At 58.9% G+C, this 26,519-nt stretch overlaps 18 protein-coding genes and 1 pseudogene across 19 annotated transcripts; 6 read left to right on the top strand and 13 right to left on the bottom strand.

Moving 5' to 3' along the window:
* Positions 1 to 32: 32 nt before the first annotated feature.
* OSTLU_33431 (predicted protein) lies at positions 33 to 1,607 on the bottom strand. The gene has a single exon (XM_001419483.1). The coding sequence runs from the start codon at positions 1,488 to 1,490 to the stop codon at positions 78 to 80; it is 1,413 nt and encodes a 470-aa protein (XP_001419520.1). The 5' UTR covers positions 1,491 to 1,607; the 3' UTR covers positions 33 to 77.
* Positions 1,608 to 1,810: 203 nt separating this feature from the next.
* On the top strand, positions 1,811 to 2,548 carry OSTLU_35071 (predicted protein; the record flags this gene model as incomplete). The annotated part of the gene is made up of 1 exon (XM_001419700.1): positions 1,811 to 2,548. One exon carries the CDS (start codon positions 1,811 to 1,813, stop codon positions 2,546 to 2,548), a length of 738 nt encoding a protein of 245 aa, XP_001419737.1.
* Positions 2,549 to 2,589: 41 nt separating this feature from the next.
* Positions 2,590 to 3,324, bottom strand: OSTLU_33429 (predicted protein; the record flags this gene model as incomplete). Its single annotated transcript, XM_001419482.1, has 1 exon — positions 2,590 to 3,324. The coding sequence occupies one exon, from the start codon at positions 3,322 to 3,324 to the stop codon at positions 2,590 to 2,592; it is 735 nt and encodes a 244-aa protein (XP_001419519.1).
* Positions 3,325 to 4,075: 751 nt separating this feature from the next.
* Positions 4,076 to 5,386, top strand: OSTLU_35027 (predicted protein; the record flags this gene model as incomplete). Its single annotated transcript, XM_001419699.1, has 2 exons — positions 4,076 to 4,360; positions 4,463 to 5,386. 2 exons carry the CDS (start codon positions 4,076 to 4,078, stop codon positions 5,384 to 5,386), a joined length of 1,209 nt encoding a protein of 402 aa, XP_001419736.1.
* Positions 5,387 to 5,461: 75 nt separating this feature from the next.
* On the bottom strand, positions 5,462 to 7,318 carry OSTLU_88181 (predicted protein; the record flags this gene model as incomplete). The annotated part of the gene is made up of 1 exon (XM_001419481.1): positions 5,462 to 7,318. One exon carries the CDS (start codon positions 7,316 to 7,318, stop codon positions 5,462 to 5,464), a length of 1,857 nt encoding a protein of 618 aa, XP_001419518.1.
* A 55-nt stretch (positions 7,319 to 7,373) lies between these two features.
* Positions 7,374 to 8,513, bottom strand: TAB2 (psaB translation factor; the record flags this gene model as incomplete). The annotated part of the gene is made up of 1 exon (XM_001419480.1): positions 7,374 to 8,513. A coding segment is annotated over one exon (1,140 nt), but the record flags the coding sequence as incomplete, so codon positions are not given.
* Positions 8,514 to 8,660: 147 nt separating this feature from the next.
* On the bottom strand, positions 8,661 to 9,326 carry OSTLU_12869 (predicted protein; the record flags this gene model as incomplete). Its single annotated transcript, XM_001419479.1, has 1 exon — positions 8,661 to 9,326. The coding sequence occupies one exon, from the start codon at positions 9,324 to 9,326 to the stop codon at positions 8,661 to 8,663; it is 666 nt and encodes a 221-aa protein (XP_001419516.1).
* An 864-nt stretch (positions 9,327 to 10,190) lies between these two features.
* OSTLU_16713 (predicted protein) lies at positions 10,191 to 10,529 on the top strand (the record flags this gene model as incomplete). The annotated part of the gene is made up of 1 exon (XM_001419698.1): positions 10,191 to 10,529. One exon carries the CDS (start codon positions 10,191 to 10,193, stop codon positions 10,527 to 10,529), a length of 339 nt encoding a protein of 112 aa, XP_001419735.1.
* A 210-nt stretch (positions 10,530 to 10,739) lies between these two features.
* OSTLU_33423 lies at positions 10,740 to 11,363 on the bottom strand (annotated as a pseudogene; the record flags this gene model as incomplete). The annotated part of the gene is made up of 2 exons: positions 10,740 to 11,147; positions 11,184 to 11,363. Coding segments are annotated over 2 exons (588 nt in total).
* Positions 11,364 to 11,595: 232 nt separating this feature from the next.
* Positions 11,596 to 12,114, bottom strand: CYN19-2 (Peptidyl-prolyl cis-trans isomerase, cyclophilin-type; the record flags this gene model as incomplete). The annotated part of the gene is made up of 1 exon (XM_001419478.1): positions 11,596 to 12,114. One exon carries the CDS (start codon positions 12,112 to 12,114, stop codon positions 11,596 to 11,598), a length of 519 nt encoding a protein of 172 aa, XP_001419515.1.
* A 77-nt stretch (positions 12,115 to 12,191) lies between these two features.
* On the bottom strand, positions 12,192 to 12,539 carry OSTLU_8744 (predicted protein; the record flags this gene model as incomplete). The annotated part of the gene is made up of 1 exon (XM_001419477.2): positions 12,192 to 12,539. A coding segment is annotated over one exon (348 nt), but the record flags the coding sequence as incomplete, so codon positions are not given.
* Positions 12,540 to 13,054: 515 nt separating this feature from the next.
* Positions 13,055 to 14,296, bottom strand: OSTLU_12867 (predicted protein; the record flags this gene model as incomplete). Its single annotated transcript, XM_001419476.1, has 1 exon — positions 13,055 to 14,296. One exon carries the CDS (start codon positions 14,294 to 14,296, stop codon positions 13,055 to 13,057), a length of 1,242 nt encoding a protein of 413 aa, XP_001419513.1.
* Positions 14,297 to 14,696: 400 nt separating this feature from the next.
* On the top strand, positions 14,697 to 14,885 carry OSTLU_9692 (predicted protein; the record flags this gene model as incomplete). Its single annotated transcript, XM_001419697.1, has 1 exon — positions 14,697 to 14,885. A coding segment is annotated over one exon (189 nt), but the record flags the coding sequence as incomplete, so codon positions are not given.
* A 138-nt stretch (positions 14,886 to 15,023) lies between these two features.
* OSTLU_33418 (predicted protein) lies at positions 15,024 to 20,228 on the bottom strand (the record flags this gene model as incomplete). Its single annotated transcript, XM_001419475.1, has 1 exon — positions 15,024 to 20,228. One exon carries the CDS (start codon positions 20,226 to 20,228, stop codon positions 15,024 to 15,026), a length of 5,205 nt encoding a protein of 1,734 aa, XP_001419512.1.
* A 150-nt stretch (positions 20,229 to 20,378) lies between these two features.
* Positions 20,379 to 20,963, bottom strand: OSTLU_34965 (predicted protein; the record flags this gene model as incomplete). Its single annotated transcript, XM_001419474.1, has 1 exon — positions 20,379 to 20,963. The coding sequence occupies one exon, from the start codon at positions 20,961 to 20,963 to the stop codon at positions 20,379 to 20,381; it is 585 nt and encodes a 194-aa protein (XP_001419511.1).
* A 452-nt stretch (positions 20,964 to 21,415) lies between these two features.
* Positions 21,416 to 21,889, top strand: OSTLU_16707 (predicted protein; the record flags this gene model as incomplete). Its single annotated transcript, XM_001419696.1, has 1 exon — positions 21,416 to 21,889. The coding sequence occupies one exon, from the start codon at positions 21,416 to 21,418 to the stop codon at positions 21,887 to 21,889; it is 474 nt and encodes a 157-aa protein (XP_001419733.1).
* A 106-nt stretch (positions 21,890 to 21,995) lies between these two features.
* On the top strand, positions 21,996 to 22,944 carry OSTLU_33413 (predicted protein; the record flags this gene model as incomplete). The annotated part of the gene is made up of 1 exon (XM_001419695.1): positions 21,996 to 22,944. The coding sequence occupies exon 1, from the start codon at positions 22,735 to 22,737 to the stop codon at positions 22,942 to 22,944; it is 210 nt and encodes a 69-aa protein (XP_001419732.1). The 5' UTR covers positions 21,996 to 22,734.
* Positions 22,945 to 23,401: 457 nt separating this feature from the next.
* OSTLU_33412 (predicted protein) lies at positions 23,402 to 24,253 on the bottom strand (the record flags this gene model as incomplete). Its single annotated transcript, XM_001419473.1, has 1 exon — positions 23,402 to 24,253. Exon 1 carries the CDS (start codon positions 24,212 to 24,214, stop codon positions 23,402 to 23,404), a length of 813 nt encoding a protein of 270 aa, XP_001419510.1. The 5' UTR covers positions 24,215 to 24,253.
* A 63-nt stretch (positions 24,254 to 24,316) lies between these two features.
* On the bottom strand, positions 24,317 to 26,467 carry CHR3514 (predicted protein; the record flags this gene model as incomplete). Its single annotated transcript, XM_001419472.1, has 2 exons — positions 24,317 to 25,176; positions 25,261 to 26,467. The coding sequence occupies 2 exons, from the start codon at positions 26,465 to 26,467 to the stop codon at positions 24,317 to 24,319; spliced, it is 2,067 nt and encodes a 688-aa protein (XP_001419509.1).
* Positions 26,468 to 26,519: the final 52 nt, after the last annotated feature.

Raw genomic sequence — 26,519 nt, 5'->3', positions numbered from 1 at the left:
GAGCGTCGAGAGAATAATTTCGTTTCTAAAACGCTAGGAGGGGCCAATGATGGACTAGTGCTATCGACTTTGGTGTTCTATAGTCGTCGCCGCTCGGCGAGCCTTCGTTCGGCGTCGGAGGCGGCGAGACGGATGCGTGCGGTCTCGGCGCGTTTCGAAGGCGCGGTGTTCGCCTTGGGGAAGAAACCATCGGGAGCAATGATCGGGACGCCATCTTTGCTGTAGTGAATCTTTGAGCCACCCAGATCATAAGTTTGAATTTGTTCTTGCGCTTGCTTGGCGCGATTGGCGCGACTGAGAGCCAAGGGAACTGGTCGCGACGTCGAGACTGCGGTGCGAGCGTCCAAGGCTTGTTGCTCGCGCAAATGCTCCATGAACTTATAATTTTTCTCGTTTCTCGTCGGCCAATCGAGGGTTGGGAACATAGCGCGGAGCCAACTGTCGCGATTCTGCACGCGAATGTCCTCTGCGGAGTCGAGCGGGGTGGATTCGAGCTCCTTCACCGCGTCGAACCCGGCTTTGATGTGCGACGACCACTCCTCCTTGACATCCTTGATGAGCGCCTTGAGCGCCACTTTGTCTCGTTCGCCGAGAGTTTTGTCGAGATTCGCCGCGTACGAGTACGCCAAATCTGCCGGCATTCGACCGCGCGACACTGGGAGCCCTTTGGAGTACGCGTCGATTTCTTCCAAGTCTTCGCCGTCCACCGCGGGCGAGTACCCAAAGAGGTAGTCCAAAACCTTCTGAATCGGTCTCGGATGCGACTGGACCATGTAAATGCACATCCTCACCGCACCTAGCACCGATTCATCCGTGGTATCTGGCACGGGCTCGATCGTCACGTTCCCCGGCATCGTCCACGACGACGACGACGCGTCCGCGCCCGCGTCCGCGCCCGCCTCGGCGTTCGCCGCGTCCACCATCGCCGCCTTTCGCAATCGCATTTGCTCATCCTTCGGCGTCTCCAACAAGAACCACGGTTTATGCGGCGCCTCTCGTTTCGCGTCCATCGCCGCCTTCGCGTCTCGCCTCCCACTCAACTGTCTCTCCTGCGCCGCTCGTCTCGCCGTTCTCAAATCGCTCTCCGCTCGTCTTCGCACCTCCTCCCGCACGCGCGTCGTGATCCTCTCGTGCAACTTTTTCGCGAACACCGCCCTTTGAAACGCCCCCTGCACGCTTCCCTCCTTCGCCTTCACCGAGTGCGTCCTTCCCTCGTATCTCTCCAGCACCAGCGCCTTTTCCCGCATCGCCGCGTCCAGCGCCCGCTCCGTCGTCGCCGCCGCCGCGTCTCGATCGATCACCGCGTCCCCATCTCGCGTCTCTCGCGCCAGCGTCCTCACGCCCGCCGCCGCGCACGCGTCTCCCAGCGACACGCCCCGCATCGCCGCCAGCGTCGCCTCCTCGAGCCCTCCCGACGCGCCCGGGAGTTCGCGCACGAAGTCGCAATCGTCTTCCATTTCCGTCGATTCCGTCGCCTCCGCGCGTGTCATCGCGTCCTCGTCGTCGTCGTCGTCGCGGTCGTCGTCGCGGTCGTTCGCGACGCGCGCCGCCGCGGCGCGCCTCGCCGCGCTCGACCGTCGCGTCGTCGCCATCGCGCCGCGCGCGCGCGTGCCGCGGGGCGACGAATGCCGAATGTCCCCGATCGCCGTTCGACGGGTCGTGATTCGAACGCGAGGGGGTCTGTCGATCGCGGCGAGTCGTGACTCGACACGACGGGGTCGGTCGCGACGACGGCGCGGCGTCGCCCCGATCGACGCGCGGCGTCGGCACTCCGCGCGCGGCGCGCGAGGAACGCGCGGAGGCGCGCGCGATGCACGCCGACGCGAACGCCGCGAGCGACCGGCTGACCGCGGACGTCATCGCGGACGCCGATCGACGGTATAACCCGCTCGGCGAGCACGAAATCGACCTGCGGGGGCGGAGGATTGGGCGACTGGAAAACTTGGCGACGGCGCGGGATCAGTACGACGCGTACGATTTCACGGGGAACGACGTCGTGAGGCTGGAGAATTTGCCGTCGATGCCGCGGTGTAAGACGCTGATGTTCGGGAATAATCGAATCGCGAGGGTGAACGGGGAGGAACTGGCGAGGGCGACGCCGGCGCTGACGACGCTGACGCTGACGAATAACGCGCTGCGGAACTTGGGAGATTGCGATGGGTTGGGTTCGCTGAAGAAGTTGAAGATGCTGACGTTGTGTGGGAATCCGGTGTGCGCGAAGGAGAACTATCGGTTGTACGTGATTTACAAGTGCAAGGCGTTGAAGACGCTGGATTTTCAAAAGGTGCGCGCGAGCGAACGCGAGGAGGCGGAGAAGACGTTCGGGGCGGATGATGGCGCGGCGCAGCGGGCGAAGACGTTTACCCCGGGCGATGGGTTGGAGGAGACAAAGGATGAGACGAAGAAGGACGCTAAACCGAGCGGGCCGACGCCGGAACAACTCACGGCGCTCAAGGTGGCGATTGCCAACGCGGAGACCCTCGAAGAAGTGAGTCGGTTGGAGAACGCTCTCAAGAGCGGCGTGGTGCCTTCCGACCTTAGGATTTAGAAGAATGTGAAAAACCGCTAGACTCGATGATTAAAATTTTATTATCCAATCTGCGTCGTGTCCGCCACGGCGCACATGAACGCTTGCAACACTTTTTGTTCGTCGAGCTTTTGCTGCATGAAGTGCTTGCCGACCTCGTGCACGAGCGCATTCTTATCGCCGTCCGTCTCCGGGTTGGCTTCCATTTCGTACGCTTTCTTGTACTTTTGTAAAGTTGAAAGCGTCAGACGCTCGAAGTTCGATTGACAGTTCGGACGCGCGCTTCGGCGACGTTCTTGCAGGCGCTTCATCGCCGCCGCCGCCGCCTGGCTCGGAGGTCCGTTTCCAGGAACGCGCGTCGGTCGTCGAGCTCTAGTCGCCATGTTGTCTTTATCGTCGCCGTCGTCCTCATCCTCGTCGTCCTCGTCGTCGTCGTCTTCGCCCTGTTCGCCCTCCTCGTCTCCGCGCCCCGTCTCCGACGCCGTCAACGCGCTTCTTCGCACGCGCACTTCGCGCCCATTTTCCAACACCAACCGATGCCACCCACCCGACGGCAACGATTTCTTCACTACGCCCTTCATCCCGATCAACTCCGCCTTCGTTCGCGCGTTCCCCGTGATGGTCACCTCGGTCCGTTTCGGCAGGCTCGCCTCCGCGTCCGCGTCTCCGCGCGCGCCCTCCTCGTTCGCCGCCTTCGGTTTCCGCCCTCGCTTCCTCGCGTTCGTCTTATTCCCCTGGTCCTCCTCGCGCGCGTCGCCATCGCTTCCCTCCTCCTCCTCCCCGCACTCCGCGTCCATCACGTCTTCGTCGTCGTCGTCGTCGTCTTCGCGCCCCGGATCGCGTCCCCCCTCGTCGTCGTCCTCCCGTCGCGTCTCGCCGCTTTCGCCGCCGTCCCGCGCCCCCTTCGCGCGAGAATCGCTCCCGCTCGCGTCTTCTTCCGCTCGTCGTCCATCGCTCGCCTCGCGCGTCCCGTCGTCGTCGTCGTCGTCGTCGCCGTCGATCGCGCGTCCCCGGTCGTCGTCGTCCTCGCGTCCGTCGTCGCGCGCGTCCACGCCCGCGGCGCCGAGCAGGTCGTCCATGTCGTCGGACTGCGCGCGCGGACGCCGCGCGCCGCGCTGGCGCTTCGCGTCGCGATCGCCCATCGCGCGTCGCCGTGTGGCGCGGCGCGCGGGACGTTCGAATCGCGCGCGCCGTCGTCGAAATGACATCGCGCACTGTTCGCGCATACGCTCGGATCGCGGTCGGTCGGACGGGGGCCGTCGAGGGTCGTCCGACCGACCGCTGTGTGCGCAAACAGTGTGCGACCGTCGCACGCGCGGCCGCGCGCCAGAGCGCGGCGCGCGACGACGGATGCGCGCGCGCGCGGCGCGGGCGACGCCGGTGACGTCCTCGCGTCCGCGTCGGCGCGCGACGACGGCGCGGGGACGACGGGGCGGGACGATGGCGCGCGGGACGACGTGGACGCGAGGAGGCGCGACGACGACGGGACGGCGAGGCGCGGCGACGACGACGGCGGCGCTGGGACCGCCGGGAGGGGCGATCGCGGGGATGGCGGTCGCGGCGACGGCGTGCGCGGCGTGGTGCGCGCTGGGAAGCGCGCGGGAGACGAGCGAGGTGAGGGTGACGGCGCGGCGGACGAAGCGAAACGCGTACGTGCTGGACAAGTGCGGGGCCATCTTGGAGCGAGGGTACGACGCGGTCGCGTGGTTGAAAAATAGGCACGCGAGCACGATTTTGAGTTCGTTGCTCAGGCGGGATTTGAACGTGGCGTATCAGCGGGAGGTGTTGGCGATGCCGGACGGCGGACACGCGACCCTGGACTGGCCGATGAGCGTGGACGGGGACGCGGATTTGAGCGAATACGAGGACTCGGGGGAGGAAGCGTGCGAGATTGAGCGGCGCGGACCGCCGTTCGTGCGTCGGGTGTTCGATCAGAGCGCGCTCGTGCGTCGAAGGTTGGCGGTGCATCACGCTCGAATCGCCGCCGACGCGCCGGTGTTGGTGCTGATGTCGGGCATCGCCGGCGGGTCGCACGACAAGTACTTGAAGCATTTTTTAAAGCGCGCCAGGGCGCGCGGATTTCGATGCGTCGCGTTCAACTGCCGCGGCACCTCGGAATCGCCGCTGACGACGCCGCAATTTTACAGCGCATCGTACACGGGCGATATCAGGCACGTCGTGAACACGCTTCGCGAACGATACCCAGACGCGCCGCTCTTCGCCATCGGTTGGTCGCTCGGGGCAAACATTTTGACGAATTTCCTCGGAGAAGAGGGAGAAAACGCGAAAGTCACCGGTGCTGCGGCGCTGTGCAATCCGTTCGACTTGAACGCGTGCGACACTGCGCTCGAGAGTGGGTTTTTCGGTAAAGTGTACAGTCAAGCCATGGCGAAGAACATGCGCAAGCTCTTCGCGCCGCACGAGAACCTCTTCGCGGGGTTACCGAAGTACAATCCCGAGCTCGTCAAGGCGGCGAAGACGGTGAGGGATTTCGACGAAGCAATCACGCGAGTTACTTTCGGATTTCCGTCCGTGGATGCGTATTACGAATATTCTGGGAGCAAGAATAAGATTGGCGACGTTCGCGTCCCGTTGATGACGGTGCAGGCGCGCGACGACCCAATCGCCATCGCCGATTCAATCCCTCGCGCGATCATCGAGGAAAATCCAAATGTGATTTTGCTTGAAACTGAAAGCGGCGGTCATTTGGGATGGGAGGCGGGTCCAGAAGCGCCGTTCGGCGCGCCTTGGCCGGACGCCGTGGTGATGCAATTTTTCGAGGCGTTGCTCGAATTGAAAAAATCGCCGAACGCGAAAGTCGAAACGGACACGAAAGTAGACCCTGTGCCCGCGCGTTGACAATTAGAGAACTCATTCACTCTTTCTATATTCATATGCCAATTCTAAGCTATCTCTACTGAGCGGCTACTAATACTAAGCCTTTTTTGTTTTCGATTTCACTGGAGAACGCGCAACATCAAAACAAATTAACAGCACCGGGAACGCGATGCCAAAGACGACTGGCAACGCGAACGTTTTCCAACGTACGTGGTGTTCGGCGAGCAGACCGAAAGACTCGTACACCGGTGATCCAGCAAAACGGCTGAGAACGAACATCCATGTCGGCGGAAGCGCGCCGAGAACCGCAACTGCGCGGTTTCGTTTCGCGGCGTCGCCGCTCGGCGCGCAGAGCAAGCACGCGGGCGCTAACGCCACGGTGGTTAAAAACGCGAGAGCGAAGTTGAAAAACGTACACGCACTCATCGTAAATAGCAACCACGCGATGTTGATCACTTTCACACCGACCCACTGCTCTTGTCGGACGATGGTAACGTCGCAAACCTTTGTCGTCGAGCGAACCGGAGACGCCTCGCCGTCGAGTGTCAAGCGTAAAAAGGTAATGAAAGCGATGAATGCGACGGCGACTGTACCCAAAGTCACCGTCACGTGATTTAGCTCCCTCAAATGCAATGAAACGCAACTCGTACCTACGATGGCACCGAACACGAGTGCCAAGGAAAGTTTCGATATTGCCGCAAACCAATCATGTGACATTCGCGTTTCGCCATCGCTTGTTGACGACGTATCTTCCATCCCGAACGTCGTCATTTTCAACGCGGTGAGTAAAAGACTGACGAGAAGAATTGCTTGCGGCGCGATGTACTCTGCTATGCCAAGAAACTTGTTTGGACCGAGCAAGATATAATAAAAGCAACTGTGATGCAAGAGCTCGAGCAAGTTGTTGCACGCTCGAAACGTAAGTTCAAGCATCTGTCCCAAAGTGACGTACGCTCGCAAACCGCTTCGCACGTAAGCGTCTTGTTGACGTTCGATCGCTTCGAAACTAATCGCATCGATTGAGTGCGCCTTGAACGCGGCGTGCGCACCCGAAGGAATTCCCGTGGCGGCGCGCCACATGAAGCGCGCCGTCGATTTCATCAAACTCCAGCGCGAAAGATCATCTTCTCGCACCTCGACATCCGACTCCAAGCTTACTCTCATGCTCACAGGGTACGTCTCCACGATGCTACGAAACATCGTAAATATGTCTTGATTCGGATATGCCCCATTCCAACCCTCCAACTTGACGCGCACCGCCGACGCCGCGGCGCCACGGTTCGCCGCGCGAAACACAAACGCCTGCTGTATCGCCCCCGCGCGCTCAAATCCCCCACCCAAGTCCCCAACGCTAGATGAATAATACGTCTTTAACCAAGCCATCGTCCCATCGATCTCTCCTCGCGAGCCATCGACGCAGACCCACATTAAATCCTTCGCCAACCACGGAGCGCGACCAATCTTCTCAAACGCGCGCAACGCCAATCCGACCGTCGCCGCCTCAGCGTCAGCGTCACCGTCACCCAGGACCGTGACCAACGCCATCGATTCTCGTCCGTTCCCTCGCGCCGCGCGAGCGACGCCGTGGACGTTGAACAAGTCACCAGCGCCGTCGAGCCATGATTTGTAACTCTCAAAGCCGCGCTCATCGAGGGCGTTTAAAACCCATTCCAAGCGCTCACGCGTCGTTCGCGCCCGCGATCGGGCGTCGAACGTGATTTTAGTCAATGTCTCGACGTAATCATCCGCGCGCGCGCCGTCGAGGTCGTCAAACGTCGCGTGCGTGGAGCCTACGAGGAATGCATTCTCATCCACGTAGACGTCTCTCGCGAGCGACGGCGCGAGCGAGGCGACGACGAGGCCGAGGACGTAGAGACAGAGCGAGATGAACGAGCCGCGTCGCACGCATGCCACGGCGAGGCGCTTGATCTTCTCGCGTGGTGATGCGGACATCTCGTTGTGACGTCTAAGGTGTAAGGTAATATCATAAGTCAAGCGTCGTTCGTGGCTAAAATTTCGCGGGGTCAGAGTCTTGCAATATCCAAAACCCATCCGTCGCCTCCGCTTCCTCGTCGGTTTGAATGGCGAGGAAATGTAACCCATTGCACGCGCGCTTTACTTCCTCCCACTCCTTGGCCTCTTTGGTCAACTCGGGCGACTTGCGGAAAAACGCGTACGACCACGAATCATTCACCCCAGTTTCCAACACGATTGAGCTCGTTTGCGTGTCGGAAGAGATGCACGCGAGCTCTAAACCCTTTGTCCATCCCGCGAGCGCGGCAGCACGAGACGTGTACACCGCGATTCCGGGAATTAACGTATCGTCCGGTAAGTTTTCATCAATTTCCAACGTCGCGCCAAAGACGCGTCCTCGCTTGACTTGTTCCATCTCTTCCCGCACCCCGACCAAAGGCAACGCGACGAACGCCCACGACTCCCCTCTCAACGCATCGGGCAATCGCTTCGGTGCCGTTGCTTCGAACGCCATCAACGGAGGCGCACTGGCATCGTACCCGGGATGTTTCTTGTACACATTCTCCACTCGTTCGTTCAGCCACTTGGTCATCGTCTGGCATCGACGGCTCGCCAACGGTTGGACGTCAACCTCATTGCACGCCCTAGAGATGATCGTCTGCATCTGCGCCCGAAAGAACTTGAATCGTCTCGGTTTTTCCTTCTTTTCCGCCATCACTCGTTCGAGCGCTCGCGCCAGTTCAACGCTATTGATTCGATTATTCGGAAAGTACTCCGCGTGCTCAAAGGTTCTCGCGTCGTCCGTCACCAAGAGTTCCCAAACCTTCTTCCCTCGATCGTCACGAAGCGGTCGAGAGCAGAAATCGATCTGCCAATCCGTGGTGAGCTTTTTTATCTCGCTCTCCGTCGCTTCGTTCGTCGCGTTCGACGTCACGGCGGTGCGTTTCGTGGACGATCGCGGCTGCGCGATGGGTGTCGTCATCGATCGTCGGGCGGCGGCGCACGATGCGCGCGGTTTCGACGCCGTGGGTGCGACGCACGCGATGCGGGCGCGCGTGACGCACGACATGGCTTCCATCGTTCGATGCGCGCGAGCGCTCGGGCGCGGAAACGCGAAGACGCGAATGGAAGTGGCGCGATGGCGCGCGGTTGGATAGGATGTGTGGATAGCCAAAGCTGGCGCGAGGCCGCGTTTGGCGAATCGGCGTCACATCGACACTCGCATCGCTCGAACGCGCGAAAACGGAAAATGATGGGAAGAGTGATGCCTAAGACTATGAGTGTGACACGCGCGCGCTGAAAACGAGGCGCGAGGGATTTTTTAACCCACCATCGAGCGTTTGCGTCCTCTCGCGCGAACCTCGGCGAATCTATTCAGCGTCGCGCACCACATCTTTGACGTTTTTTTGTACGTCGCTATGATTTCATCGAACAGCTCGGTTTGCGATGGGTGCGCGGCGTTGATGGCGCGCTCGAGAACGTATAAATCCACGCCCTTGTCTTCGGGCACCGCGCTAGGGTAGCTCAAACCGAAATCGATGACGACGACGGCGCCGTCGTCGTCTCTCACCATGAAATTACTCGTCGTCAAGTCCCCGTGCACGAGACCGCCGTCGTGCAATTTACTTATCGCCTCTCCGATCTCTCTTCCGTACCTCGCGATGTCTTCCCTCGTGCACGTCTCTCGCCGCAGCGCCTCCTTCAGCGCCACGCCCGCCACGCGTTCCATGTACACGCACGCCTCGTTCGCGTCCACGTGCAGCACCATCGGCGCTCGCACGCCCAGTTTTCGCGCCCGCACGATCGCCCTCGCCTCTCCCACCAATCTCGCTCGCGTCAGCCGTTCGTCCAGCGCCGGCAAGCGGTACTTTTTCGCGAATCGCTGCTTACAAATCGCGTCCCGCCCGCAGAATTCGAGCGCGAAGACGCGCGCTTCGGCGCCCTGCGACAGCGCGCGCGCGGCGTCGTCGACGCCGAGCGCGCGCATCGCGCTCGCGGGGTTCGCGACGGCGTCGCCGGCGTCGTCCGCCATCGCCGTCGCCGTCGCCGTCGTCGTCGTCGCGCGCGGACGCGTCGCCGCCTGGCGCGCGCGGGCGCGCGCGCCGCGTCTCGGGCGCCGCGACGCGAAACGGCGAAAACGGCGAAAGTCGAGGGACGGCGCGGCGACCGGTAAAACGGCGCGCGCGAGGACGCGAGCGAAACGACGCGCGACGCGAAGACGAGCGAAACGAAGACGACGAAGACGACGAAGACGACGACGCCACCGACGCCGATGTGCGACTGCGCGACGTGCGCGTGCGGAGGGGACTGCGATGAAAATTGCTCGTGCGGCGCGGCGTGCGCGTGTCGAGCGGGACGCGCGCGGAAGATTTGGATCTTGGGCGTCGACTGCGCGAAGACCACGGTTCCAATGGTTCGATGGTTCATCGAAAATCTCGCGACGAGCGAACGAGACGAGTGCCGGGTGGTGCACGTGATTCCGGGGTGCGTTTCGTTTCGAGGCGTCGCGCGCGCGCTCGCGCTCGCGTCGTTCGTTTCGTTGACGTGTGGCGCAGAACTTTTCCGGCTTCGGACAGCGTGAGCGCGTTGATGGGCGATTTCTACCCAGTCACCGTGCCAGATGAAGAACAGGCGAGTGATTAATCATCGTTTTTTCGTTCGTTCGTTCGTCCGCAGAGCCGCAATGCGATACCTCTATCAGTCATCGCCGATGCTTCGCCGAGAAGTGTTCCACGCGCGAGAGCAGGTTGTTTCGCATCTACGTCGATCGGACGAGATGAGAACCGAGGATTGACGTACTGTTGTATTTGATGCGCAGGAAACGGCGTGGCGAAACGAAGCGCTCAGATGGATGGACGAACACGTCGTCCCACTGCTCGACGAAGCCTCGATCGCGTACAAAATCGACATCGTCCCGTACGACACGAATGTGTCATCCGTGGGAGAGATCATGGTGGAAAAGTCCACGCTCATCGACGACGCCGTCGCCGTCGTTCTCGCTTCATCGTCAAAAGGCCGCATTCGTGAATTTTTCATCGGGAGCGTGTGCAACTATTGTTTGCATCGATGCAAAAAGCCCGTCATCGTGTACAAGCCTTCGGAAGCGGACGAAAAGGCGGAGGAAGAGCGCGTGCAGACGACACAAAAAGCCGCGTCGTCGGATGACAAGGAGAAGGCAAAAGACAAGTGATTGCATGAACGCACAGATTTACAAATTGATGATGAGACAAAAGAGAAGCGACGTCCGAATCGATCGCGCGGCGATGAAAATCGGTGAAGAAACGATCCTTGCGATGAAACACAAAGACTTTACGTTTATCACGTCACGTACACACGCCTGATGAAACGCGATCGCAATCGGTGGCGCACTTGCTCGTTGAATCGTGACGTCGTTGCGACGTTACTTCGACGCCTCAGACGCCGCCTTGGCCGCCGCCAACACGTCTTCGATGGGCGCGTGATCGCCGAAATTTCGCTCTTGAAACTGATACTGCACGCCTTGTGAACCGGGCTTCATCACGAACATCCCACCCATGATCAGCCCTTCGCCGTTCAGATTGTGTTCCTTGACGCCGGCTTTCTTCGCGTCGCCCGCGTGTTTCCAAATGCGAGAAAACGGATTCAAAAACGCACTCAGCGACCCTTTCTTCAGTTTCCCACCCCCCACAGCCTTAAAGAACGCCTTATCTTCGTCCAAGTATAAGTGTTCCGGCCAAAAGTCTCGCTTAAACTCCTCCACCTCCGCGGGTAAGCCTTCCTTGAGGACGCACGCCAGCGTGCACCCGAGCGCGTCGAACTCGCGCTTCCTCTCGTACACCTTCACGGCTTCCCCACGGCACAGCACTCATCCCGGCCTGCGCATCACCACGATGACGCACGGTTTTTCTCTCCACAAACCCGACGCCGCGAACGATTCTTCGTCGTCGCGCTTCGGCAGCGGCCTCAAACGAATGTCCTTGACGTCACCGAACGACGCGCTCACGCGCGTGTGTTTGTCCGAATACGTCGCGCGCGCGGCCGTCATCGAACCGCGAGGCGCGGTGACGGTGGCGCACGCGGCGATGGACGCGGTGAGAGCGACGACGCGAGCGGGAGAGCGGGCGAACGCGCGGGCACCACCGAGCATGAACCGCCGGGGTGTGACGCGACGAGACGCGGCGCGCGCGACGACGGCGAGGCGAACGATCGGTCCTCGATCGGTCCCGAGACGCCGTGATTCTATGACTCTACCGCGTATAATACAAACAAACATTCCGTCAGCTGAGCTGTCCCGAGTCCGTCACCGCGACGGCTTCCGACGTCGCGCCCGACTGCGAACCGACGGCTTCGACGGCGTCGACGACGTCCATCCCGCGAAGCACGCGCCCGAACGCGCAGTGCTTACCGTCGAGATGCGGCGTCGCCGCGAGCGTGATGAAGAACTGCGACGAATTCGTGTTCGCACCGGCGTTCGCCATGGAGACGACGCCGCGCGCGTCGTGTTTCAGCGTGAAGTTCTCATCCCGAAACGTTCGCCCGTAGATGGACTCGCCTCCCGTGCCGTTGTGATTCGTGAAGTCCCCGCCCTGAATCATGAATCCCGGGATGACTCTGTGCACGACGCTCGACGCGTAGTGCAGCGGTTTTCGCGTCGACGGCGACGCGCGTTCGCCCACGCACAGCGCGCGAAAGTTTTCGCACGTCTTCGGCGCCGCCGCGACGTCGAGCGCGATCTCGATGCGTCCGATCGGTCGAGCGCCGATGGCTATGTCTAAGAACACGATCGGGTCGTCCATGCGGCGGCGCGCGCGCGAAGATGACGTCGTTGACTCGTTGGTTTTTCCGTCTCTCGCTCGTCGACACGTCTACGCTTCTACGCTAAAACACCGCCGCCGCTCGATGACTCGCGCGCGTCGGTCGGCATCGCGTCCTCGCCCTGGACGCGAATTTTATACTTCTTTCGCAGCGCCTCCAATTCGGCCTCCTTCACCGCGCACTGCTCCTTGATCGCCTCGATCGCTCGACGCAGATTCGCCGCGTTCGACTCCACCGCCGGGATCACCTCCTTCACCGTCCGTTCGACGAGCACGCCGCCCACCGAGCGAAAGCATCGTCGACTGGGGTCCAGGTTCTTGACGTTTTCGAGCACGTTGACGTGCTCGCGCAGGCTCACCGCGAGCTCGCCAATCTTCCCTCGCGCCAGGTTCACCTCTTGACTCAGAGTCTCCCAGTAGTTTAACACGTCGCGCTCCGTCTTGAACGCGGGCGCGGTCGGCGACGCGGTCGGCGCGGTCGCGGGCGACGTCTTGCCCGTCACCGTCATCGGCGCGCGCGCGCGGTCGCGATCCGAGCGACGTCGGGGGGGCGAGTGCGGACGACGACGCGCGTCCGTCGCCCGCCGTTGACTTCGGGAAGAAACCCGTAACTTTACGCGATGAAGGCGACGGGGTGGGTACTGTTTGAAATTTAGGCTGTACGAGGATATATTGTAGCCCGCAATACGGCGACGAAGAAATCGAACTGGCGCAGTGGAAGCGCGTTGGGCCCATAACCCAAAGGTCAGAAGATCGAAACTTCTGTTCGATATACAACAATTTTTTTAAGCCCATCACCTTCGCGTTTGCGACCGCGATTTTTTTGCGGCAGCCACATCGCGCGCGCTTCCAAGGACTGCTGGTTTGTTTGTACTACATCTCGCTCGCTTTGTGTGTCTACTCGTTTGAAATATTATTCCTCTCATCGTTCGTCGTCGCCGCTCGAGGCGCCTCCGTCCATCATCATCGACCCATACGTGCCTATATTTCGTAGAACGAAAGACTTGGCGAGCGTCTCGGCGTTGGTGATGCACACGTTGTTGGAGTGAATCAACTCGGGCGGCCCGTCGAGATCGTCTTCCCATTCGTCGTCGCTCGTCGCCGGGCCGCGTTGGAGAAAATCGCGCATTGCGCCGATGATGTAATTGGAGAGACCACGCCCGAGCTCGGCGCCGTTTTCGTCTAAAATGCGCACACTTTCTTGCAAGCCAAACGTGCCCTCCACGGCTACGCATTTCGAAACCATGAGCGCCATGCCGTTTAGCACAGCCTTGGCGCCGTCTTCGTCGACTCGCACCTCGCCCTTGATGGGCACCGATAATAACCAACGCTTCTTCCCTCTCGCGCTTTTCTTGGCCGCTAAAAATCGGGTACCTATCCCCGATTTACCAGCCAACACGTCCATGATGGCTGTGCCTTGCACGGATGCAAGACAGATGACTGTCTGACACCCCGCCGCGCTCGCGATGCGCGCCGCTGTGAGCTTGGTCACCATCCCGCCGGTACCGACGTTTGAGCCTGCGCCCGAGTTCACGTCTACGTCTAAGGCGTTTATATCTTCCACCGTTTCGATCTTCTTCGCCGCGGGATCGCTCGCTGGATTCGACGTGTACAATCCGTCGACATCCGTCAATAAGAATAAATACTGCGCCTCGACGAGCGCCGCCACCTGCGCGCTCAACGTATCGTTGTCCCCGAACCTCAACTCCTCCACCGCCACCGTATCGTTTTCGTTCACCACCGGAATCGCCCCGAGTTCAAATAGCTGCTCAAACGTCTGTTTCGCCTTTTGGTATTGCGTGCGATTGGACAGATTCTCCAGCGTCAGCAACACCTGCGCGCAGCTCGCGCCGAGAGACGAAAACACGTCGGTGTAATACCTCATCAAGTACGGTTGCCCGATCGCCGCCAGCGCTTGTTTACGCGCCAGCGACGGCTTCGTCGCCGAGGGTTTTATCCCCATTTTCACCATGCCCGCCCCCACCGCGCCCGAGCTCACGAGCACGACGTGGTATCCGTGACGCTTGAGGTTGGCCACCGTCTCGCACAGCGCGCAGAGCTGGGACAGGTGCACGCACCCGTCGTTCGTCTTCAGCAGCGAGCTCGTGCCGACCTTGATGACGACGATCGGGCGTTTGTCTTTCGCGCCGTCGTCGCGCGACATCGCGCGCGCGCATCGAACGGGCCTCGCGCGAAGCGGGAACGCGTCGCCACGAAAACGCGTCGCACTGTGGCGCGCGTGCGGCGTCACTCGCCGCCGCCGCCGACGACGACGACGACGACGACGCGCGATGGCGACGACGACGACGACGATGCGCGCGCGCTCGAACGTCGGGGACGGTCGTCGTCGCACCGCGCGACGCGCGCGCGGAGCGCCGTTGCGCGTGCGCGCGTGTCGAAACTGCGCGCGGACGGTCGTCGTCGTCGCGCGCGCGCGCGAGGGCGTCGCCGCGAAGGGAGCGATGAGGGACGAAGAGTCGACGCGCGAGTCGACGCGCGCGGCGCGGGCGAGCGAAGGCGACGAGGAGGAGGAAGACACGATGTCGATGAAAATCGCGATGGGGTTGTTAGACTTTTACAAGCGCGAGGTGTCGCCGATATTGCCGAAGAGTTGTCGTTTCGTGCCGACGTGCTCGGAGTACGCGCGTCAGGCGTATAGGAAATATGGTACGAGTAAGGGATTCGTGCTGACGGCGTGGCGAATCATGCGATGTAATCCGTTTGGCGATAAAGGGTACGATCCGCCGATGTGGCCGCCGCCGTATCTGGGAAATTCACCCGCGAATTTAGACGATTGATTTTAGACTATTCTAGCTCGTGCTATTGTAACAACGGTAGATGTTGACTGCTAATGACTAAAATATATCATCGACGTCGTCGTCGTTGATGCGCTAGTACTCTAGACACGATGGAACGGCACCCTTGTTGTCGGTCTCCAATCGAGCGCTCAGGAGCACGCCGTACGACGCGGCGGCGATGGTTGAAGCCGAATCTGCCGACCATGAGCCAGAAAAGTCTCTATTGAATGACTTTGAAGCTTTGGGAGCCTTGGATAAGATTTGAAGGATCTTCTTTGCCGTCGCTGAGTCCGAACACAGCGAAAATTCGCGTAAGCAGTGTGCCGGCAAGTGCGCCGCGTTGGACTGCCGGCGAGCCATCGTCGCCGCAAACTCGCTCGCCAAAAACTCTCCTCGAGGATCGTGTTTAATAGACGCAAACTTCGCCAGCGCCTTTGCAAGGTCTGGTTCATCACCATGTAACCCTTGCGCTAACCGATGGGCGATCGCTCGCGCCTCTGAATCCCCGATCACCGCGGACGATTCAACTTCAACCGCAACGAGGGCGAGCGGAATCAAGGCATACGAGATCAAAACGTTCAATTGAAGGCCATTCCATCGGTCGTGATCAGGTAAGTAAGGCACAAGCATAGCCAGTACACGTATGGCACGCACGAACGTTTCCCTTTGGAACAACCCTTTGATCACGAGCAAGACGAAATCGGCCCAGGAGATCTCCGGGCTGGGCATTTTTGCAGGAACAATGGAGAGCAATTCCTCGTACGTTTCCACCATGGGGATGTCGGGATAAAAAGAACCTCGAGGTAGAGGCGCACACGAAGTGATGACGTCAAACGCCATCGTAGAGTGATCTAAAGTCTTGTAAAGGAACAAATACGATAAATCAAGAGCGGAAGAGTACAGCGAGACGTCCATCGTCCTCAAGCACATTGCCCCGCACCAGAAAACTTGCGTGTACATCAACGTCGCATGCGCACTCATGTCACACAAAGACGCACCGAGCGTTTTCAACAAGTGTTGCGTGAGTTTTTTCGACATTTCATTATTCCTCTGATCTTCGACTTCACCAGACATCGAGGCACACATGCACGTTGCCGCTAAAAGCGCCTCAAACGCTTCGTCGTCAAGAGGAACGTTGAGCGACATCAGCGTTTCGGCCGAAGCGCACGCCAACGAAAACGACGGTGATCGCAAGATCCATCTTCGAGCTTCGTTTGCCCAACGTTGAGGCAAATTTTCATCCAAATCAATCGCATGCGGCAACGTGTTGATGAGAGTTCTGATTTTACCCGATGTCCATGCTTGCGAGCTGTCGTCCACAAACAGTTTCCCCAAACGATAGGCCGGGCTCTTTTTCTTAAGCGCACGTATCTCACTCGTTTGACCCATCGCCAGGTTACAGAGCAACTCACCGCAATGCTCTCGCACTGTTTGCTCATGTGTGACTATGAGAGTCACCACGACGGCGTGCGCGAGCACGGGTAAATGAAACCTGAAGTCCTCGCGGTGGTCCAACGCGAGCTCAGATAGAAGTATGATTCCGACATCAGCCGAAGAGATTTTCGACGTCGCAGAATCTTGTGGAAGTGGCTTCGTGGCATCGCTATCGTCCGACTCCAATGCGCGGAAAGAAATTGTGTAAACCAACTGATCGATGACTTGTTGTGGTGACGTCCGCGCGATCCAACCACACGCAGCTTTCGCCGCGCGGAAAGATATCGCGTCTCGATCAGTCGATGTGATCGTTCTCTCTTGAAGAAATCGTAGTGTGGGTGCTATGTTTCTCGCTTGAACACCGATCGCCGACCAAAGCTCTCCCAACTCTGCCCAAGTGCTCTCATCTGAGTGCGTCATCACGTTGTACAAACCAAGCAAGACTTCATCGGCTTTGCCAGCGGCGACTAAATGCGGTAGGTGTAGAGCCGATATCCACGGAACTAAGCATGCAGAAAGGTGACTTGGATTGGAGTCACTCTTCATTTGCTTGGCTTTGTTAAGTTGTCGTTTCCAAACCTCGAGAAGAACGTCTTCAATTTGCTGTGTATCCGTCTTGACGAGACGCTCGCATTCTTCAATAAGCTGCGCTTTGTTATCTATTTGCAAGGGGAGATGGCCATCGATCAATCCGCACTCTCGATTCACGGCGCGCAACAAAACTCCTGCTGCGGATCGAATTGCGTCGTCTTCGTGCATCGTCATGTAAAGCACCAACGAAATTAGTTGAGGACAGGAAAGATTGTCCACAACTGCATCGCTCATTTCGGCGAGAATAACAACGTACATGCGAGACACCGTCGCCGACGCGGAGTAGCAAAAGTCCAAAGATGCTTCGAATACCGACGTAGTCGAACGCAGCATTTCAACGACTACTCTTTTGGAGAGTTCTAGACTCTTACTGTCACCAAGCTCAGCGAGACGGTTCACCCAATCGAAAATCTTCTTCGCCGATTCTCGCGTAAAGTGCTCGCTGAGACTCAGCGCCGCCAGCGCTTCCCTTGATGCAAAACCAACGTCTCTCTCGGTGGGTTTTCGCGTGTGATCGCGTGCGAGGTCATCGATGAGCGTTTGCACATGCATACGTGAAGTTGAATCGCCACTCTCATCCAATGCCTTCGGATTTGGCGACTCTTGCCACGCGTAAAAGTTGTCCCATAATTCAGCATGCGTCACCACGGGTAGTGCCCGCACCTTCTCCGCATCTGTGAGCACTGCACCGATAATTGCGGCTGCCGAAAACCTGAGCTGAATTATCTCAGTAGGCGAACACTCTGCTTTTGCATTCGTTTTCAAGTAGGAACAAACCATCAACACGAAATCGATAGCTGCATTTAAATTCTTTGTCGCATCAGCGGTGGACGCGAAGACACCATGCAACGCGTAGTCTTGGTACAGTTCCCCGAAGCGGATGACCATGTTCAAGTCTTCTCGACGCTTTCGCCTCATGAGCGTGTATCTCATCAATCCGCTTTGTAACGGAAGCAGTGCACTCAAAATTGTCGCTTTTGATTGTGCAGGCACGAGCTGGAAAAGTCGCATGATAGCGTCGACTTCAACATTGGATTGACCCAATCGCGGAATCACAGTTTGCAACAATCCCGCAAGAGAACCCCGTTGGCCGATCGTGACGACTTGTCGTGCATCAAGCCCGCCGCCGCCGCCAGCCGCGCCATCGGTGGAACAAACGAACAGCATATAGTTTTGCCATAAGTTGTACCTATACTCGGACGGCTTGACTGGGACGACCAAGAGTTTGCCGTCTCCCTCGGCGACCATCATCGCTTGAATTCGTTGATACGCTTGCGCGTGCGTTGTCGTATGGACGGCGGCACACTCAAGCGCTGTCGTTCGGCTGATTTCCCTGATGAGAGTCGGAATATCAGTGATGTTTAAATACTTTTGTAGTACTGGATAGAGGGCCGCACGCGACGTGGCATTGTCTCCATTCATCGAGTCTACGCGTTCGCGCAGGTTGGAAATTTCTCGCAGTGCTTGAACAGCGCCAGTGCGCACTGAAAAGTCTGCATCGCAAACCAGTAGAAGAGCTGCCGCCTCTGCGCGCTCGTCGCTACACTCACATTTACTATTTGCGCCGTTTTGTAAACAATCTTGCCAAATTTTGCAAACACCCACGAGAACGTTGATCGCCGATAACCGAGCAGCGGGCGCAAAGTCTCTCATGTTCAACACAGCCGACGCAACCGCCTGAAGCGTTGCGTTGCGCAGGCTGACATTGGACCTTATGACGTGCAGCAAATATTCTTCTACGGCATTACGAACCGCGACAGAGTCACTTTTAACCCAAGAGCACGCGAATTCCACCGATGACGGCGCAATATATTTTGGGCTGGTGAACTTCGAGCACTGCAGTGCCCCCGCTATCGTCGCAGCTGAAGCCGAAGCCGACAAGCCGGTCAGGTATTTTGGCAACACTCCGTCAACGTACTCGCAAAGAAAAGAACTTGAGCGTACTTCGTCGGCGCTCATTTCTTGAGTCATTTTGGCGCACGAGATACAGGAAGCAGCACGTATAGACTCGTCCGTTTCGTCAAGGAACATTTTGAGAACGTTTGAGCCCTCCACCGGATTGACGCCGTGAATTGCCATGACACAATTAGCTAGAGCAAGCGGACGCTCGATATCCTCCGAGCCGCTGCCATATTTGATCGCTGAAATACACGCACTCAAACTCTGCTTTGCGCATTCCATGACAGTGATATGCTGGTCTGAGATGCCCATGACGACGCCTCGAATCGCCGCGAGCAAACTCGAAATCTTCATTTTTTGCTCAATGCCAGCCTTGACCCTACTCTCGAGGAGGAGTCGCCATATCGGTATCGCATCAGCTGAGATTACTTCTTGTGTCAATCCCAATCCTATAAGAATTGCACGAAGAGGTAATCCCGCTGTGTTGTGCTTTTTCTCATTTTCGTTCGACCACTTCACGACTTCAGCGAGTACCTTGTTCACAACGGCCACGTCCACACTTCCTGGCGACGGTCTACCACGCGAGAGATATCGAGTGGTCACCACCGTTAATGTTGTCGACAGAGAGTGCCTGAAATCACTCTTTCTGTACGAAGGTGCCCATTTCATTGGAGAAAACTCCACCACTAATCGCAGCAACTGCGTGCATGCGTCATCCGCGACGGGATCCACCGCGCTCAAAGCAAAAAGCAACCAATACACCGCTTCGCGAGTAGCCTGAGATTGTCTAGATTTCAGCGCTTCTCTCGCACAGTTTAGCACCACATCAGGCGCAATCGCGTATAACGCGCGCATCGCCAACGCAAGCGTCTCTTCTCGCGTCGCCACGTCAGGGGTCGTCAGCGCGAGCTCTTCCATAATTTCTCCCCATCGCTCTCGATCCGGCGCTTGTTTCGAAGCCGCTAATCTCGCGACATCATCCACGAGCGTTCTACACAATTCTTCCAACGCGTCACTTTTCTTAGAACTATCATTCGCACTCTTCACTCCTCTCGCGCTCGTAATTTCAAGCACAGATAACCACCACAATCTCAACGTCGACTCGCTCTTCGTCCGCGCGCGCGCGCGTAAAAGAGCCGCGAGTGCGCGATCAAACGCATCGGTCGTCATGGTTCGCCACCCGTCGCCATCGTCGAGGCGCATAGAACGCGGAGTCCATCCGCAAGACTCAATCGTTCGTTGCGTCTCCGAAAGCAACTTTGACGTCGTTGCTTCTTCGTACGCGCCGTCGATGTCGTCGTTTATTAGACACAACGAGCGCTCGAAACGATCGACAAAGGCATCGATGTCGTCGTTGTCGCTTCGTGACTCCATCGCGCGCGCGCACGCGCGCGCGACGCGGGACAATTGCGCGACGTGATGTGAAGCCTGGCCAAGAGAGAGAGTGCGGTAAGAGTGGTAGTGCGGTACACTTCTCTTAAAGACTTACTAGCCTTACAGGCTTTACTATTGATGCTTACATTTTTAGCTTCGAGCTCGTTCATCCCTGCGGACGATGAGAGCACGATCGTTCAACATTGTACCGTTCAACCTTTCGATGGCGACTTGGGCGCACTGGGGGTCCATAAACGTCACCACGCCCCAACCTCTGGATCGTCCGTCAAAGCCCATCGTCACGTCAGCGTGCGCGACATTGCCGACTTTGCGGAAAATATCTTTCAACTCCTGCCATCGAGTGCTCCAAGGAAGGTTCCCGACGTAGACTGACGCGTCCGGGGACGTCGCCGAGGGGCCGATCCGATTTCGAAGGTCGTTTCCTCTTTCTCCTTCACGATCCTCCCGAACGAAGATTTTTCGTTCACCAATCTCCGTGTCATGCATCGTTTCTATAGCTTTCTTCGCGTCTTCGCTCGAATTGAACGTCACGATGCCGCATCCTTTCGATCGTCCATCGCGCGAAGTCAGAATATCGGCGAATCGCACGCTCTCGCCGCCCATGGCGTTCGAGAAGTGATCCTTCAAGTCCTGCCACGAGCACCCGTACGGAAGATTGCCGACGTACACTTTTGTGTCCGCGTTTACCGCGGGATTTCCCACCCGAGACGTCATCACCGGCCGCTGTCGCGCGTACGGCGTCATCCGAGCGCCCGTTCGGGCGCGCGCGGCACCGTCCTTTCTCATCTTCCCACCCGCACCGCGCGCATCGTCGTCGTACGCGTTCGCCTCGGCGTCCATTTTCGTATCCACCTCCGCAGCATCCGCGACGACTTTCTTCGCCTCGCAGTCGTCCGGCGTCGTCGTCGCTTCCGTCGTCGCTTCCGTCGCCGCTCGCGTCATCGTCTTCGTCGTCGTGCCGTCGCGTCCAGATGTGTCGACATAGTCTCCTTTTTTTCCGGACGACCACTGAGGGCGGACCCAAGATAGCACTATAACGGATCCAAATACCACTAAAGCGGACCCGCCATTTTCCCATACAAGACGCGACCGGTCGACGCGACGGGACCCACGCGGTCACCGTGCGCGACGCGCGCGCCATTGCGTGCCGCCGCGAAGCCGCGGACATGGTGTGCCCGAACGTTGATCGGCACCGCGTGCTCGCCCTCGTCGATGATCTGCACGAGAAGCATCGCTTCAAGGACAAGGATTACAAGGATGTCGTCGAAGCGTTGAGTGGGAAATCGGATCCGCTCGACGTGTCCGACGCGAAAGTCGTTAAAATTTACTTTGACGAACACCGAGTGACGTGGAATAGAACCGATTACGCCGTGCGACAATTCCAAAATAAGATTCTCCAAGTCGTCGACACGTTGGACGACCCAGAGTCCACGTGTCCCGCGCGTGTGAACTGGGCGTGCAGTAGCATCGAGCGCTCCACGCTCGCGGACATCGCGGATCTCGTCGCGAGACACGGATGCACGCACTTGCTCACGCACTCGTGCTCGTGCTGCTACACAGAGCAAGTCTTCATTCGGAAGATTGAACTGATTCAGGATGGCTCGAGACCACACCGTCAACACGTCCGCTGGACGGAATAGACGCCGCCGCGGCAGTTAGCAGTTACGCATTGATTTGATTGTATTACTTATCGCCATAGAAGAATACCAAAACCTCGAATGAATTACAACGTGTTGAAACGTTTAGGGGACTACGTCGACGTGAGAGTCGTCCTGCGGCATCCTCCTCACCCAGAGTTGTAAAAGTGAATCACAGCGGGCCCCCCTCGGACGGCTTCGGTGAGACTGACCCGTTCCATCCGCGTGCCGTCCGCCGCGAGCTGGATCACGTGGAATTCGGGGCATCGCGTCCCGACGAGAGCCATCGTCGTCCGTCGACGCGATCCCCGTCGCGCGCCGCGTCGCGTTCTGGACGGACCAATCCCTTCACTCGGTACAACCAAACGACGACATGAACCGGCACAATGTCGTCATCATGTCGTCACGATTCTCAACCTGCGTGTGCCCCCCCCGTGTCGTCGGGTCACACCGCGTCGCGTCGTGAGCCCCCCGCCGACGTCATGTGTGCCGTGTGCGTCGCCCTGGGACGATGTGTGCGCTTCGCGTGCGCCCCGCGCGCGCCCGCGCGCTTCGAGCACCACCGACCGCTGCGCGCCGTGCCCGCGCGTCCATTCGGGTCGCTTCCCCCGCGCGCGCCGTGAGGCGGCGGCGCTTCTTTATTTTATTACGATTTGTTTGACATTTAATCACCTCACTCGACGCCTGCCCCGCGCGCCGCTGGCATGTCCGACCGCGCCGCGCTCGATCGTGAGTTTCAACGTCTCGGCGACGCGTTCGCGGACCGCGCGCGAGGGTGGGAGACTCGTTTCTTGACCCCACCGGGGGCGTATATCCACGTGAGCAAACCCGCGTGGGGAGACGAATCGATGGATGGCGTACACCTCGAGGCGTACGTTGACGACAGAGGATGCGCGTGCGTGGCGCTGCACTGCGAAAAGGGCAGTCCAGTGCGCGATCGGAGGGCGTGCGTTCGAGCGCTCGCGGAGCGAGTGGGACCCGACGTCGAGGCGTGGGACTCGACGTCGACGCCGTGGACCATCCTCCCGTACTTCAAACACCCCAAATGTCCAGTATAGGCGGTACATGCGCACGTCGACTTGTTCCAAGGACACCCGTGCTCGTGCGCATACTTCAAACACTCCAAGTTTCCACTATAGGCGGCAAACGCGCACGTGTACGCGTCCCACTCGTGCCCGCAATCGCGCGCCAACCGCACGAGTTCCAAGTCTCCCAGAAACGCCGCGCACGCCGTCACGCACGCCCAGCGACCCCCCAGCCTCCCCCCAGCGACTCGCCCCAGCGACTCCCCCCAGCGACTCGTCCTCGAGCCTCCCCCCAGCGACTCGTCCTCGAGCTCGCGCAGCGCGTCGTCTATCGCACACGCCGTGAACCAGGAGCCTGGAGAGACGTGGACGGGTTGATGAGAATGTGATGACACACGCGTTCACACGTTCAAAAGCTGCGATTGGTACACATGCGTCCGTTGACTGTGTGCGCCACTACTCCTCGTCCTTCACGACGATTTACTATTAACTAATACGTCTTGCGTTTTCGGCGCTCAAGGTTGAAGCGCCGTGCAACGGGTCGCGGGAGATAATCCGACCACGAAGCTCGTGCTCGAACGCGCGCGCGTTTGATATCCGAGCTCACGCGTCGACCATTGGTCCAGGAGTACACCGTTAAGTAATACATGGCGACGATGAAGAAGAGAAAAGCCAGAGCGATGTAATAGCCGACTCCCGGCGAATCGTGATGAGCGCTCATCAGTTCGAAAACCCCATCGACGTCTGCGCACGTCATTTGATCGCAGTAGTACTTGGTGAAATATACATTCAACTTTCCCGCGTTATCCCGCGTACTCCCGTTCTCGTTTGGAAAGCATTGCGTCAACATTTCATGACATTTGTCTCGCACGAGGGACATTTGTTCTTCATCGCACCGCGTCGGTTTGCTCCCACGCCCATTCTTCACGTACTCCGCGTGCTTATCGCACTGCAGCACGTCACAATAATCAGCCAGACACACGTCCGCGGTCGATGGAATCTTATCGCCGTGTCGTCGCTCCATGTGTTTATCGACGTAATACTCGCTCTTAAACACCTTCCCACTGTACAGCGAGCGCCAGTAAAGCTTGGAATGTCGCACCGGTTCCTTGTGGGTCTCGTGCTCGTAGAACAAATCACGCGCGTGGCTAAACGGGCAGCCCAAATCAAGCGCGTATCGCGCGCCGTCGGCGACGGGATAAAAGAATTCATTCAGCACCGTTCGTGCAGCTCTCGATCGTTCTCTCGAGCACGTGGCGGCGAGACCGCTCGAAGAACGAGTCGCGTCGGTGGCTTCGGACATTGCGCGTGACGTCACGTCGCGTCGCGTCGCCGCGCGACGCGACGCGTCAGCAAGTGCGGTGAACGTGAGTACGGGTGAAAAGTCTAAGTTTATCTATTCCAACTACCTCGCGCGTTTTGCGGAAAATAAATCTTCGAAAGCAGTGCGCTTTGGGGCCAACTTTTTAGCGCGAACTTCGATTGGTTCCTTTTTCGGAATGTTCGCTCGCGCTTCGTCGGCGGCGGTACCATCGTCGACGTCGATGACTTGAAACGCCGCACCGTGTGAACGTGCCGCGCCGAGCAATGGACACGCATCGTGGACGTCCAAAGGGCGGCCCCAATCGACGATTTCGCTCAATTCATCACCTGTGAATTTTACGATACCCACGAGCGAGTCTTTCGTGGTGAATCCATCGCCTTCATAACCCGTGTACCCGCTCTCGACCGTATTCTTTAGCACTTCTTTGCCGAGCTGTCGCTCGAAAACTTTTTGCTCTACAGTGCCAGCAGAGACAAGGCGATAAATTGTGACCGGTTTCGTCTGACCATCGCGCCAAATTCGGCCCATCGCTTGTCGATCGTGCGCAGGATTCCAAGATACGTCCATGAGAATCAACCGATTGGCACCGACAAGATTCAACCCGGCGCCGCCAGCGACGACGGAGAGCAGCATGACTTGACCGCCTTGACCAGAGTTGAAATTCTTGACGATGGATGTACGCAAATCGACTGCCACTGTGCCATCGAGACGCGAAGTGGTTACGTTTAATTTTTTGCAGATATCTTCCGCAGTCGCGAGTGATGCAGAGTAACCGGAGACGACAACGACGCGCTCTGTTGGGTCACCGCGCTCTTTGAGCGCCTCGAGCATGCGCCGCAAAATGGTAAATTTCCCCGAGCCATCGATTCCTCCCGCGTAATCTCGAGGCAAAGCTTTGGCCATAGCAGCTTTTAAATCATCCACTGACTTTCCGGACGTCCCTGCGCGCGCGATGGCGTCCATCTCCATCTCATCATCGAGCTCCTTTTCCGCATCCGTCATAGTCTGCGAATGCGAATCGGCACTCGCGAGGATTTGATCAACCTCATTCGCTGTCTGTCGCAAGATTCCAATCGCACAAAGCGCCGCCGCGCCAGAGGACGCACTCGTATCGCTACTCGTCCACGACTCCACTAATTTTGCCCCAGCCTCATAAGCTTGCCTCTGCGCGGACGTCAAGCGACAGAGCACCACGAGCTCAGTCTTTTTTGGCAAGTACGCCGCATTCGTCGAAGATTTCCGACTCAAAATCTTCCCTTTCGTTCGTCGATTGAGTTCGTCCGCAACCTTGCGACCTTGTGCGATTTGTTCCTTGCTCGCGCCTCGCTCGTATTGCCTCTGAATAGGTTGCGTGAAATCGCGCTGAAAATCCTCCAGCGGCCCGAGGATACCCGGTTGCGCAAAGTCTAAAACCGCCGCGTACTCGTTCAAATTATTCTGAATCGGCGTCCCCGTGAGCAGCACTCGCATGGGCGCGTTGATTTCTCGCAGAGCGGTCATGGTTTGCGAGCCCATGGCGTTGCGCAATCTGTGCGCCTCGTCGCACACCATGAGCTCGGGCTTCATCGCCCGCACGCGCGGCGCCAGGCGCCTCGCCGTCTCGTACGACATCACGAGCACCGGCCACCGATCGAACGAACTCTTCGATCCCTTCGCCGGTTCTGCGCACCATCGATCGCACGCCGCATCCACGGCTTCGGCGTTCCCTTCCGCCAACGACGCCTGCACGCGCACGCCTCCCAACCACTTCGTGAACTCGGCGCCCCAGTTTCCGATGAGCGACGCCGGGCACACGAAAACCGCTCTTCGCGCCGTCGGCTTCCCGCACGGTCCTTGCCTCAGCATCGTCCACAGCACCGCCAGCACTTGCAACGACTTCCCCAATCCCATCTCATCCGCCAACAGCACCCCTCGCGTCCCGCCCTCGCTCGCCGCGTCTTCTCCGATCCCGTGCAGCGCTCGATACATCCACCTCGCCCCCGCGCGTTGATGCTCGCGCAGCTTCCCCGACACGAACGGATCGCACGTCACGCTCGCCGCGCGCGCCGTCCCGTTCGTCGCTTCCGCGTACCGCTCGCACTCCGTCTCCGTCGCGAACACCAGCGCGTCTCGCGCCTCCGCGTCGTGCGCCGACGCGACGCGCGCCCGCGTCGTCTTCGTCGGCGTCTCTCGCACGACGCCCGGCGACGTCGCGTCGGCGTCGACGGGCGTCGACGCCGCGACGGCGCGCATCGGCGTTCCCGGCGCATCGCTCGCCGTCGTCATCGCCGCGCGCGCGAGTGCG

This window comes from Ostreococcus lucimarinus, chromosome 9, assembly GCF_000092065.1.
Source record: "Ostreococcus lucimarinus CCE9901 chromosome 9, complete sequence".
Classification (NCBI taxonomy): domain Eukaryota; kingdom Viridiplantae; phylum Chlorophyta; class Mamiellophyceae; order Mamiellales; family Bathycoccaceae; genus Ostreococcus; species Ostreococcus sp. 'lucimarinus'.
This window is presented reverse-complemented; position numbering and strand designations above follow the sequence as displayed.